At 48.9% G+C, this 13661-nt stretch overlaps 1 protein-coding gene across 1 annotated transcript in view; it reads right to left on the reverse strand.

Moving 5' to 3' along the window:
* LOC132390208 (histone deacetylase 6-like) overlaps positions 1–13661 on the reverse strand; it is a gene marked incomplete at its 5' end in the record, with an annotated part of 144307 nt that overhangs the window by 69518 nt on the left and 61128 nt on the right. Inside the window, 6 exons of the mRNA XM_059962809.1 lie at positions 749–817; positions 2535–2668; positions 3622–3790; positions 9885–10013; positions 12138–12309; positions 13032–13099. Coding sequence (XP_059818792.1) covers positions 749–817; positions 2535–2668; positions 3622–3790; positions 9885–10013; positions 12138–12309; positions 13032–13099 — 741 coding nt within the window. The remainder of the gene's footprint in view (positions 1–748; positions 818–2534; positions 2669–3621; positions 3791–9884; positions 10014–12137; positions 12310–13031; positions 13100–13661) is intronic.

A 13661-nucleotide genomic window follows, 5' to 3' on the forward strand; every position in this document is an offset into this window, starting at 1 on the left:
TTATTCAGGAATATTACAAAATAAAGTTAAAGTATTTTTGGGAAAAAAAACATCATTTAAAAGACTCTCTGATGGTTAAATGGATAGGAAAGGTTTAGCAGTGGTGCTCAACCTGAAGTACACAGGCCCCTTACTTAAAGGTATTGGTCCCTGGCATAAAATAGGTTGGAGCCCCTGGTTTAGAGGGATAAGTGGGGAATAAAATGGGCACACTTAGGCAAATGGACCAGCTTAGAGAGGTGTCATTAAGCTGGAGAAGCGGCAGGAAAGATTCCCCAGTATGTTCCTGGGACTGGAGGAATTGAGAGGCTGGGCAGACTGGGACTGTTTTCCCTGGAATGAAGGAGGTTGAGGGGTGACTTTATAGAGGTTTATAAAACTATGAGAGTGGATGGTCACAGTCTTTTATCCCTAGGCTGGAGGGGGGGAGTCTAAAACTAGAGGACACAGGTTATGTTATTCTGACTCTATGATCAGATTGTGGTGATTCTATGCCAGTTTCTATGCCATGGACCCCTACCATTAACGAGGAACCCCTGGCCTAGAGGGATATGGGCTCAATGTGGGCACTAGATTAGATGGGCATCTTGGATAGCATTGTATGAGATGGGCTGAAGGTGCTGTATGACTCTGATTGGAATGTCTACAGGGCTGAGTGGGCGAGATAGCGACTGTAACATGAAGCACATCATCTCTGAGCCAGGTCAGTAAATACCTCAGTCACACTTCATGGCGGGGGCCGGTTTACCTGGGATCATCCTCAAACATGTGCTGTGTCCCGTTGCCATGGTGAATGTCCCAGTCCAGAATCAGTATTCTAGAGGATGGGAACAAGAAGAGAGGGTCAGTTTCTTAAGGAGAGAGGGTTAATGGAAATGAGAAGGGAGGGTCAGTCTCTGTAGGCATGTGGGGTAACGGGAACGAGGAGAGAGATTCAGTTTCCAAGGGTGAGGGGGTTAACCAGTTTGGACAGCCCGAGTTGTGGACCAAGAGCTGCAGGGGGTTAGGGAAATACCCTACCCCACCTGTAACCCCCTCACTCTGTTACACCCCTCTCTGTCTCTCCCCATCTCTGCCACCTCTTCATTCCTATAGACCACTTTCCATCTGTGAAATCCTTTTTCCCCTGCTGTGACTCTCTCCCTCTCCTACACTACTCCCTGCCTCCGTGACCTAATCCCTCTGTCTCTGAGAACCCCTCCCTCACTTACATCCCACCTGTTTCTCTGACCCTCTCCCTCCTTTGGGAACCCCTCCCTTCCCTACACCCTTCCCAATCTCTGTGATAACCTCCCTCTTTCACACCCCTGTCCCTCCTGTGACCCTCTCCCTCTCTACACCCCTCCATGCCTCTGACACCTTCCCTGTCCTGCATGCCTCCCTATCTTCATGATATTCCTCCCCCCCACCATCCTTCCCAGTTTCTTTAACCTTCTTTGGGCTCTTTCCCCATCTCTAAAGCCTTTCCTCACACTGATTGCCAAACAACCTCACGCGTTCTTCAGACCGGCCTCAATCTCCCACCTCACTATCATTGCATATTCCTCTCACCCTGCTCTCCAGTCCCTAACAACAGTCCCTCTTTTTTTTTACAGCTGCGCAGACCAACTGTTACTCTGAGCAGGAAATATTTACGAGGCCTGAAAACTTCGTGACACTTTAAATTAACATCATACAAAGGAAAACTCCTGCGACGTGGCAACAAAGGCTGTGCGCGCGGGTGCGTTTTGGTTACTGTGCAGCCTCGCACCCACGCAGGTTAAATCCCTCCACCTCACCCTTCTGGAAGCTCTCCCTAATCCTCTGCCCACTGGGATCCCCCACTTACCCTCAAGGTCAAGTTTGGGCTCCTAGTCAGCAGGTAGTCGGCTAACTAGTTCCAAACAAACTCTGAGGTCAGGAGAACGCACAGTGGAGAGAACTCTGACTATTTGCGTCACCGTCTCCAATGCGCAGGATTGAAAGAAGCTGCAGCAGTCTGGACACTCAGCCAGCTCTATCACAGGCACTACCCTCCTCCCTACCATTGAGGACATCTTCAAGACACGGTACCTCAACGAGGCGGCATTCTTCATTGAGGATCCCGGCCTTCCTGGATATGCCACCTTTTCGTCACTACCATCCGGGAGGACAGCACAGGAGCCTGAGGACTCACACTCAATGATTCAGGAACAGCATCAGATTTCTGAACACCATCTCATTATTCCTTTACTTTATGAATCTTTATTTTGTCATTTAACATAATTTTATGATTTACATCATGCCATTGCTGCAAAGCAGCAAATTTCAGGTTGTATGAAACAGTGATCGTAAACCTGATTCTGAACTCTGCACTGTGGCGCCCCTTACAGGTGGGAGTGTGCAATTACCGTGTGACATTTAAATACGTGGAGGACGCAGTTAGCACAGGCAGTTCAGACAGCGGAGGACTTGATTTGAAGGTTGGTGTCAGGGTAAAGTGTCGAGGCTCCTGAGATTGGCAGGATGGCGGGTGGGGGAAGAAGAGCAGACGCAGTTCTACAACTCAAACCTACCTCAGGTCATTCCTGGTCAGTTTTTGTGCGTGACGGGCGGCCAGCGCCACGTTGTTGAAGAAGCAGAAGCCATAGGCGTGGTCGCTCTCGGCATGATGACCTGGAGGGCGAACGATTGCCACCCCGTTCGAGACCTGGGGGGAGGGGGTGTGGAATGGAGGTGGGGAAAAAGCAGGTGAGTCATGTTGGGCTACATCCGCTAAATACTATCAAACCCTCAAGACTGTCACAATGCAGGACTAGTAAACTTCCGGCCTATCAGAAATGACCCTACGCACCCCAGACCCCATTGGGCAGAGGATACAAAAGCACATACCACCATACAAGGGCAGCTTTTACCTCACCGGTATAGAACTATTGAACAGTCCTCAATTATAATAAATTGGACTGACTTCGCAAGCTGTCTTGTTATGAACTTACAGCTTATATCATTTACCTGTGCTGCACTCTGTGGCTGTAACACTTTATTCTGTATTCTGTTTTTGTTTTGCCTTCTTCTACCTCAATGCTCTGTGTAAAGATCTGATTGGGTGGAGGGCTGGAGATAGTCTCTACCAAAGGAGGTGTAAGGTGCTACTTCCCTCCGCTAGCCTGCAGGTCACCCTTGGGCAAGGTGTAGCACCTGCTTAGCTCCCCGATCAGGGTTACTAGAAGCTATGGAAGCAGGTGGTGGATGGTTGTATGCGCAGCCGGTGCAGATCACAAATCCTGGTTATGCGACCACCGACACCAGATGGACAATCTCTGAAGAGAATTGATAATGTAACGACAGTGCCCAGAAGGAGGCAATGGTACATCACTTCTGTTGAAAAATTTGCCAAGAACAATCATGGTCAGAGACCATGATCGCCCACGTCATATAGCATACTGTAAGACAATCTTTTCACTGTATCTCTGTACACGTGACAATAATAATCCAATTTCAGTCGCAAAAATGCCTCCTCAGCAGAGGGAGATTTGAGACAACCGGGTAGGGAAGATCACCAGGAACGTAGAGCAAGGGGGGTAGGGAGAAAGGCGTAAGGCAATCACCTCCTGATCTTGACGCGCGCGTGCTTCCCCACCGGTCCCGCCAGCAGGCGCTCACCTTCCCCTGCAGCACCGCCTCCACCACACTGAAGGTGGAGCCCACGGCCAACAGGGCACTGTTGAAGGTCCGGGTGCAGATGAAGATGGAGTTGTACTCGGACGACAGGTGGTGCAGCTCGCGAGGCTTGGAGCCCTCCGAGGCCTTCAGGACATTGATGTAATTCCGGCTGGGGAGGGTGAGGTGGGGGGGGTGGGGGGAGCAGAGAAAGCTGTCAGACCCACACTCCCACGTGGAAGCAAGCACAGTCCGTAAGGCCACAGTTCAAAACAAAAAAAAAAGCATGTCTATTTTTGTCCGATGCTCTGGTGCCGACTAAAAATCTGAGGTAGAATGTTAAACCTCCCCATGCCCCCACCTCGCACTGAGCAGAAGATACAAGTACCATCAGCTGAGTGGGGACATTGGGGCGAGGTGTGGGTGGGGGAGGAGGGAGGACAAGGTGCAGCAGAGAAAGGAGTCAGGCCTGTTAGGGCATATTGTGGAGTTAGGGTACAGAGTAAATATTAACTCCATCAACAATCTGACAGTGGACTGTAGATTGAATTTAAAAAGCAGCCCTGAACAACAGTATACCTGGAGCTGAGTTGATTGTAAACTAGACAATGCTGATTAACGTTTTGGGTGTCTGGAGTGTGGGTGCGAAGGAGGTGTTGTTTGAAAACTATACCTCTGAAAACTTTGGGTGTTTGGCTCCCGGATGGTTTGTTTCCTCCCGGGTGCCAGGGTCAGGGAGGTCTCTGATTGTGTGCACAGCATTCTGAAATAGGAGGGTGATCAGCCAGATGTCATGGTACACATCAGTACCAATGACGTAGGAAGAAAGAGTGAGGAGGTCCTGAAGAATGAGTATAGAGAGCTTGGTAGGAAGTTAAACAGCAGGACCTCAAGGGTGGTAATCTCAGGATTGCTGCCTGTGCCATGTGCCAGTGAGGGTAAGAGTAGAATGCTCTGGAGAATGAACACAGGGCTGAGGAACTGGTGTAGGGGGCAGGGTTTCAGACCAGGGTCATTAGGACCTCTTCTGGGGCAGGTGGGTCCTGTACAAGAGAGACGGGTTACACCTGAACTACAGGGGGACCAATATCCTTGCAGGGAAGTTTGTTAGTGCTATTGGGGGGGGGGTTAAACTAGATTTGCAGGGGGATGGGAACCAGAGTGCCAGAGTAGATAGTGGAGCGGGGGTGAAAATAAATGATGTTAAAGTTTCATGCAAAGTCACAAATAAAAGGGTTGTGTAAAAGGCTTCTGAAGTGTGTCTATTTCAATGCGAGGAGTATTGTGGGGAAGGCTGACAACGTGGATTGACATGGAATTATGACATTGTAGCCATTAGTGAAACTTGGCTACAGGAGGGGCAGGACTGGCAGCTTAATGTTCCAGGGTTCCGATGTTTCAGACGTGATAGAGGCAGAGGAATGAAGGGTGGGGGTGGCATTGCTAGTCAGGGAAAATGTTACAGCAGTGCTCAGGCAGGACAGATTAGTGGGCTTGTCTACTGAGGCCATATGGGTGGAGCTGAGAAACAGGAAAGGTATAACCACATTAATGGGTTTGTATTATAGACCACCCAATAGTCAGCCAGAATTGGAGGAGCAAATCTGAAGAGAGATAGCAGACAACTGCAGGAAACATAAAGTTGTGATAGTAGGGGATTTTAATTTTCCACATATTGATTGGGACTCCCATACTGTTAAAGGTCTAGATGGGTTAGAGTTTGTAAAATGTGTTCAGGAAAGTTTTCTAAATTAATATATAGTGAGGATGCAATATTAGATCTTCTATTAGGAAATGAGTTAGGACAGGTGATGGAAGTGTGTGTAGGGGAACACTTTAGTTTCAGTGATCATAACACCGTTAGTTTCAACTTGATCACGGATAAAGATAGATCTGGTCCTCGGGTTGTGGTTCCCAACTGGAAAAAGGCCAAATTTGAAGAAACGAGAAAGGATCTAAAAAGCGTGGATTGGGACAGGTTGTTCTCTGGCAAGGATATCATTGGTAAGTGGAAGGCCTTCAAAGGAGAAATTTAGAGAGTGCAGAGTTTGTATGTTCCTGTCAAGATTAAAGGCAAAGTGAATAAGATATAAGGAACCTTGGTTCTCTAGGGATATTGGAACTCTGATAAAGAAGAGGAGAGAGATGTATGACATGTATAGGAAACGGTGCAAATAAGGTACTTGAGGAGTATAAAAAGTGCAAAAAAAAAACACATAAAAAAGAAATCCGGAGGGCTAAAAGAAGACATGAGGTAGCTTTGGCAGTCAAGGTGAAGGATAATCCAAGGAGCTTCTACAGGTATATTAAGAGCAAAAGGATAGTAAGGGATAAAATTGGTCCTCTTGAAGATCAGAGTAGTTGGCTATGTATGGAACCAAAAGAAATGGGGAAGATCTTAAATCCCCTCCTCCCCTTCTTACCCCATCCCTGACATATTTAGTTGTTTGCCTGTTCTCCATCTCCCTCTGGTGCTCCCCCCCCTTTCTTTCTCCTGAGGCCTCCCGTTCCATGATCCTTTCCCTTCTCCAGCTCTGTATCACTTTTGCCAATCACCTTTCCAGCTCTTAGCTTCATCCCACCCCCTCCGGTCTTCTCCTATTATTTTGTATTTCCCCCTCCCCCCACTACTTTCAAATCTCTTACTATCTTTCCTTTCGGTTAGTCCTGACGAAGGGTCTCAGCCCGAAACGTCGACAACGCTTCTCCCTATAGATGTTGCCTGACCTGCTGTGTTCCACCAGCATTTTGTGTGTGTTGCTGTTTGAGATCTTAATTTTTTTTTTGCATCTGTATTTACTAAGGAAACTGGCATGGAGTCAATGGAAATGAGGCAAACAAGTAGTGAGGTCATGGAACCTATACAGATTGGAGGTGCTTGCTATCTTGAAGCAAATAAGAGTAAACAAATCCCTAGGACCTGACAGGGTATTCCCTCGGACCTTGAAGGAGACTAGTGTTGAAATTACAGGGGCCCTGGCAGATATATTTAAAATGTTGGTATCTACGTGTGAGGTGCCGGGGGATTGGAGGATAGCTCATGTTGTTCTGTTGTTTAAAAAAGGCTCAAAAAGTAATCCAGCAAATTACAGGCCCGTAAGTTTGATGTCGGTAGTAGGTAAATTACTGGAAGGAGTACTTAGAGATAGGATCTACAAATATTTGGATGGACAGGGACTTATTAGGGAGAGTCAACACAGCTTTGTGCGTGGTAGGTCATGTTTAACCAAACTATTAGAGTTCTTCAAGGAGGCTACCAGGAAAGTGGATGAAGGGAAGGCAGTGGATGTTGTCTACATGGACTTCAGTAAGGCCTTTGACGAGGTATTGCATGGGAGGTTAGTTAGGAAGATTCAGACGCTAGGTATACATGGTGAGATAGTAAATTGGATTAGACATTGGCTCAAAGGGACAAGGTAGAGAGTGGTAGTGGAGGATTGCTTCTCTGAGTGGAGGACGGTGATTGGCGGTGTGCCACAGGGATCAGTGCTGGGTCCATTGTTATTTGTCATCTATATCAATGATCTGGATGATAATGTGGTAAATTGGATCAGCAAATTTGCTGATGTTACAAAGATTGGAGGTGCAGTGGACAGTGAGGAAGGTTTTCAAAGCTTGCAGAGGGATCTGGACCAGCTGGAAAAATGGGCTGAAAAATGGCAGGTGGAGTTTAATACAGACGAGTGTGAAGTAGGGCACTTTGGAAGGTAGAACATACAAGGTAAATGGTAGGGCACTGAGGAGTGCAGTAGAACAGAGGGATCTAGGAATACAGATACAAATTTCCCTCAAAGTGGCATCATCACAGGTAGATGGGGTCGTAAAGAGAGCTTTTGGTACATTGGCCTTTATAAATCAAAGTATTGAGTATAAGAGTTGGAATGTTATGGTGAGGTTGCATAAGGCATTGGTGAGGCCGAATTTGGAGTATTGTGTGCAGTTTTGATCAGCGAATTACAGGAGGGATAGTAATAAGGTTGAAAGAATGCAGAGAAGGTTTACAAGGATGTTGCCGGGACTTGAGAAACTGAGTTACAGAGAAAGGTTGAATAGGTTAGGACTTCATTCCCTGGAGCGTAGAAGAATGAGGGGAGACTTGATAGAGGTATATAAAATTATGATGGGTATAGATGGATATATAGATAGATGGGTATAGAGTGAATGCAAGCAGGCTTTTTCCACTGAGGCCGGGGGAGAAAAAAAAACCAGAGGACATGGGTTAAGGGTGAAGGGGGAAAAGTTTAAAGGGAACATGGGGGGGGGGGGCTTCTTCACACAGAGAGTGGTGGGAGTGTGGAATGAGCTGCCAGATGAAGTTGTAAATGTGGGCTCACTTTTAACACTTAATAAAAACTTGGACAGGTACATGGATGAGAGGTGTATGGAGGGATATGGGCCGGGTGCAGGTCAGTGGGACTCGGCAGAAAAAAGGTTTGGCACAGCCAAGAAGGGCCAAAAGGCCTGTTTCTGTGCTGTAATGTTCTATGGTTCTATATGTAATTCAAAGTAAGCATTGTAGATACACTGTAACTATAGAATTGTCCTGCTGTTACTTTTGATCTTTAGCATATAAAAATTTATGTAATATTGGGTCGAGCAGGCCTCTTCTTCCAAGAGGGTTTCAGTATGACGCCTGCTGCTCGTTTTTGCTGAATAAAACACTTCCAGTGTCAGTGTCCCTCCGGTAACTTTGTTCACCGTTACAAGACCCACAATCCCACACAGCAATAAGCTGAGACCACAAACAAAAAAGCACGGCGAGGTCAGTTTTTGACCGATGCTCTGGTGCAGGATGAAAATCTGGGAGATGGAAAGCACCCCGACCCCCAAAACCTCCCATCAGGTAAATGATAAAAGCCTTTATGGACTCAGTCTACATGTCTCGCTGCCTCAGTAAAGCAGCCAGCAGAATCAAAGACCCCATCGACCCTGGACATTCTCTCTTCTCCCATCCCCACAAAAGCTTGACAGCACATCCCAACAGGATCAAGGACAGCTTTCACCCTGCTGTTATCAGTCTTGAACTGTTCCCACATACGATTAGAAAGACTTTTGGCCTCACAATCTCCCTCGTTAGGACCTTACACCTTATGTTTACCTGCACTGCACTTTCTCTGTGACTGTGACACTTTAATCTGCGCTGTTATTGTTTTACCTCGCTCTACCTGAATGCATTATGTAACAATCTGATCGGTACGAACAGAACACAAGACGAGATCTTCACCGTAGCTCGGTACATGTGACAATAATTAATCCTCTCCCATCAGGCCAAAGATATAAAAACCTGAAGAACGTACCGGCAGGTTCAAAGACAGCTTCTAACCCGCTGTTATCAGACTCTTGAATGGTCACCAAGTACAGTAAGATGGACTCTTGACCTCACAATCTACCTCGTCATGACCCTTGCCCCTTATGCGATGCAGTTAATAACTGTAACTATTCTGCATTTGGTTATGGGTTTGGGGGGTAAGCAGGACACCCAGGGTCGGGGGGGGGTGAACGGGAGACCTGGGGTCAGGGGGGTTTGAACAGGACACCTGGGGTCGGAGGGGGTGAACGGGAGACCCGGGGTCAGGGGGGTTTAAACGGGACACCTGGGGTCGGGGGGGGGGGTTGAACGGGAGACCTGGGGTCAGGGGGGTTTAAACGGGACACCTGGGGTCGGGGGGGGGGTGAATGGGAGACCCAGGGTCAGGGGGGTTTGAACAGGACACCCGGGGTCATGGGGGTTTGAACGGGACACTCGGGGTCGGGGGGTGAACGGGACACCCAGGGCCGGGGGGGGTGAACGGGAGACCCGGGGTCAGGGGGGTTTGAACGGGACACCCAGGGTCGGGGAGGTGAACGGGAGACCCGGGGTCAGGGGGGTTTGAACGGGACACCCGGGGTCGGGGGGGTTGAACGGGACACCCAGGGTCGGGGGGGTGAACGGGAGACCCAGGGTCAGGGGGGTGAACGGGACACCCAGGGTCGGGGAGGTGAACGGGACACCTGGGGTCGGGGGGGGGGGGTGAACGGGACACCCGGGGGCAGGGGATGTACCATTCTATGTTGTAGTATCAGCTATGTGGAGGTGGCACAGGACGGCAAGAAAGGAGATGGCAGATTTCAGTGCCGAGCTGAGGTTGCATTGGGCAGACCTGCAGTTATGGTACAGCGAGGGTATGAAACGTCACATCAGTCAGATGGGGCTGCCTTGAGAAGGCCTCTGCTGCCTCCGACCACTGCTTCTTCTGCCCCCCAGCCCACACCAACCAGGCACTCACTCGTGGCACAGGTCCAGGTCAGCTTCGGTGGCCAGCTTGGCAGGAATGGACAGGCACCTCTCCACCAGATGCAGCTCCTGGTGACGGGCTAATATTTGGGATATTCGCTGTGGGTTCTCAGGGTGATCCCTGCAGCAGGAGACAAGGGTGGGGGTTCAGCGCTAGCATTCTCCCCACATTAACCAAGCTCACATTTCTCACATCCTGCATGGGCTCATACATACACAGGTCACAACCCTAACCCCGGCTTGCATTTTCCCCACATCCTCTCACGCACACAGAAGGACCATGCACAACCTTAATACAGCTCGTGCTTTTTACACAGCCTGCGCGAAATCTGACTCCCACACACGGACACGGGCACAGCCTTAACACAGCTTTCGCACACTCCGCACGTAGCCACATGACTAGGATTACCAACATGAGCTACACATACCAGGCAAACCGCCAAAGGGCAGGAACTGTGTCTACCCGTGGGCACACACACACTAACGCTGCACCGTGCCAAACACACGTGCACACATGCCGACAGGAGTGCAGACACATGGCAATACACGCACATTAAGCTTGTGCAAAATTAGAGGTGCAACACATATGCACGTTTGACAATACATGCAAACATACAGATACGCATGCCAACACACAATTGTAGACACACTGACACACAGATTGTTGGCCGTGGAGGAATTAAAATATGGGGAAAATCATCAAGATTGAATGGTTCACGGTCAGTGGAAGCATGCAAACCAATGGTCTTTGTTCTTGCCATTGCCTGAAGGAGATAGAGGCTGCCATTTTGTGAAGCTGCTCTGTAACCTCCATCTTGTGAACTGTTTGAAATGATTCTTGATCTAGGAGAATCTAATCAGAGCAACTGAATGTGGACACTTCGAGTTTCTGCTACTAACCTGTTAATCTGAGCACATTCTCAGATAAGTTGTGTATCGTGAACAAAGGTAGGTTTGCAAAAGTAGTCTCATTATCTCCCAGTGTCTGAGTGACTGGTCTGAACCAGAGTGGAAAAGAACAACAGAAGTCACCTAAAACAAAGTTGTGTAGCCCTTGGACATCCAATGGGTCAGATGACACTAAAAGGAAATGTTTGAACTGATAAGGAATGAATGTCAAAGCAGGGGCTTTGAATGCAAGGTAGCAATAACTTTGGGGATTCACCACTGCAAGGAAGAACCCCCATCTTAGGAGCTGGGAGAGGATTGATTGTCTGGCCAATGGAGAGTCCCTATGTCAGAGTTATAAACTGAAAAAATGATTGGAGTGAGTATTGGTACAGAGGGAACAGAATTCATGCTTTAAGTTGTTGGCCTGGGGTCAACATAGTTATGTTGCTGTTTGTGCAGAAACAATAAAGTGCAAGCTTCGATTATTAAGAGTTGTGTAGTAAGTTTCCTAACCTCATTCCACTGATGAATGATCAACATGCACTGACATACACAGACACATATACGGGCACACTCACTGTAAGCTGACACAAAGCCAATACCTGTTGCACATACTATTTATTACAAATTACTATAAATTGCACATCTAGACGAAGATGTAACGTAAAGATCTGTACTCACTTATGCAAAAACTGTAAGTAATAAAGTTAATTCAATTCAATACACACGCAGACACACACATACCCACAGCACCAATTCACACACAGGCACACGTATACACAACGTCAATATTTGACCGTAAGACACAGGAGAATTAGGCCATTTGGCCCATCGAGTCTGCTCCGCCATTTATCATGGCTGATCCAATTCCCTTCTCAGCCCCAGCCTCCTGCATTCTCTCCGTATCCCTTCATGCCCTGACTAATAAAATCTATCAACCTCTGCCTCTAATACACCCAATGACTTGACACCCAAGGCAATGAATTCCACAGATTCACCACTCTGGCTAAAAAAAACTCCTCCTCATCTCCATTCCAAAGGATGCCCCTCTATTCTACATGTGTCCCCTGGTTCTTAAACTCCCCCATCATAAGAAACATCCTCTCCAACATTCACCCTATCGAGGCCTTTCAACATCTGATAGGTTTCAATGAGATTCCAATATACACGCAGCAACAGTCCACATGCAGATGCACGCACTGTCTTTATGCTGACACACACACAGAAACACCAATACACACAAACACACTCACCGACTGTACTCTGATGCACACACACAGACGCATAGGCCAAGACACACACATACACGCAGCACCAATGCAGACAAACCGCACGTGGTAGCCATCTCACTCACGGGTCCCACATGTTGTAATGTTCTTTCATGGCTTCATCGTACACCAGCCCGGTCCGATGTGGGGCGACGGGTTTCATCACCTCCTGCATGATGCGGTCCAGTGTGTCCTCTACGTTGGTGACATCTTTCCGCCTGGGGTGGGCGTGGGCGGTGTTGCGGAAGATGCCCGTCTCTGGGGGAGACAGCAGCGGCTCAGAGACAGGATAAATTTCCAGCCAGAGGCCACCCAGGGTTCAACGAGCTCACGGGCGAGTGGCGTCTCTCAGCGATCAGTCAGGGGTCAGAGGTTAACCGCGTGTCCGGAGGGTTGGAAACAATTCAGGGGCTAATGGCACATCCGTAAGTGGGAAGAGAGGTCAGGGATCAACTGCACAGGTAAGACAGAGGTCAGGGGCTAATGGTACTTTGGACAGTCTGACAGAGGAAGGGGAAAAGGGTAGGGTTGGCGAAGGGCAGGCGTCAAAGAGGTCAGGAGGACGGTAAAGGAGACAAGAGCCACAGGGGGGGGATGGGCAAAGCGAACGACAGCAGTGAGGGAGAAGGGCAGGGGCTGGGAGGCCATGGAGAAGGAGAAGGGTGAAGGGATGAGGGAAAGGAGAGGTGAGGGGGGAGGAAGGGTAAGCAGGAGGTGCAAGAGACAGAGGGACTTGAGCAAGGGAATGAGGTGGGAGTGGACATGCAAGCTGGAAGGGTAAAGTGTCCAGACTGGGCGACTGGGGACACAGGGGTGACGGCAGCGTGGCGGCTGCCTGAGCACAGAACGGGTCTGGGGCTTCGTGGAGTCAGTCAGTGTGTTGTTCGTGTCAGCTTGAGGAGGGAACGCTGCCTTTGGGGATTAGCAAGGGAAGGCCTCCGGCTAAAAGTGCTGAGCAAGTGTGATCCCACAACACTGACCTGGGTTCATAAGGCACTTCCAGTACTTGCGATGAACAGCAATGACGGAGGATATTGACTCCAGGGCACTGAAAACGCAAAGCAGGAATCATTAGAGAAACTCCTTCTGCATCACCCTGTCACACACGCCCAGGGTCAGACACAGAGTGAAACTCCCTCCACACCGTCCCATCACACACTCCCGGGGTCAGATAGAGAGTGAAACTCCCTCCACACCGTCCCATCACACATTCCCGGGGTCAGACACAGAGCGAAGCTTCCTCCACACACATTCCCAAGGTCAGACACAGAGTGTCTGACAAGCAGGGCTTCATGTGAGGGAGTCAGGAAAAGTGTGGATGTAGTCAGGAACCCAGGCCGAGATCTATCCCTGCCTCCATAGGGAGTGGGCTTTATAATGGAAGTTACCACTGCAGACACAGCAGCACAGTGAGTAGAGCTACTGCTCCAGGGCTTCAGAGAGAGAATGTGTGTGTGTGTGTGTGTGTGTGTGTGTGTGTGTATCAGTGAACGTGCCCACACGAGGGTCTGCGTCAGTGAATATGTGCTTGTGGAGTCTGCACATTCCCCTTGTGACCCTTTGTCAGTGGGGTGCTGAACAGGGAAAGCTTGCAGGGAAAATCTGGCCCC

Source organism: Hypanus sabinus, unplaced genomic scaffold (assembly GCF_030144855.1).
Source record: "Hypanus sabinus isolate sHypSab1 unplaced genomic scaffold, sHypSab1.hap1 scaffold_803, whole genome shotgun sequence".
NCBI classification, from domain to species: Eukaryota; Metazoa; Chordata; class Chondrichthyes; order Myliobatiformes; family Dasyatidae; genus Hypanus; species Hypanus sabinus.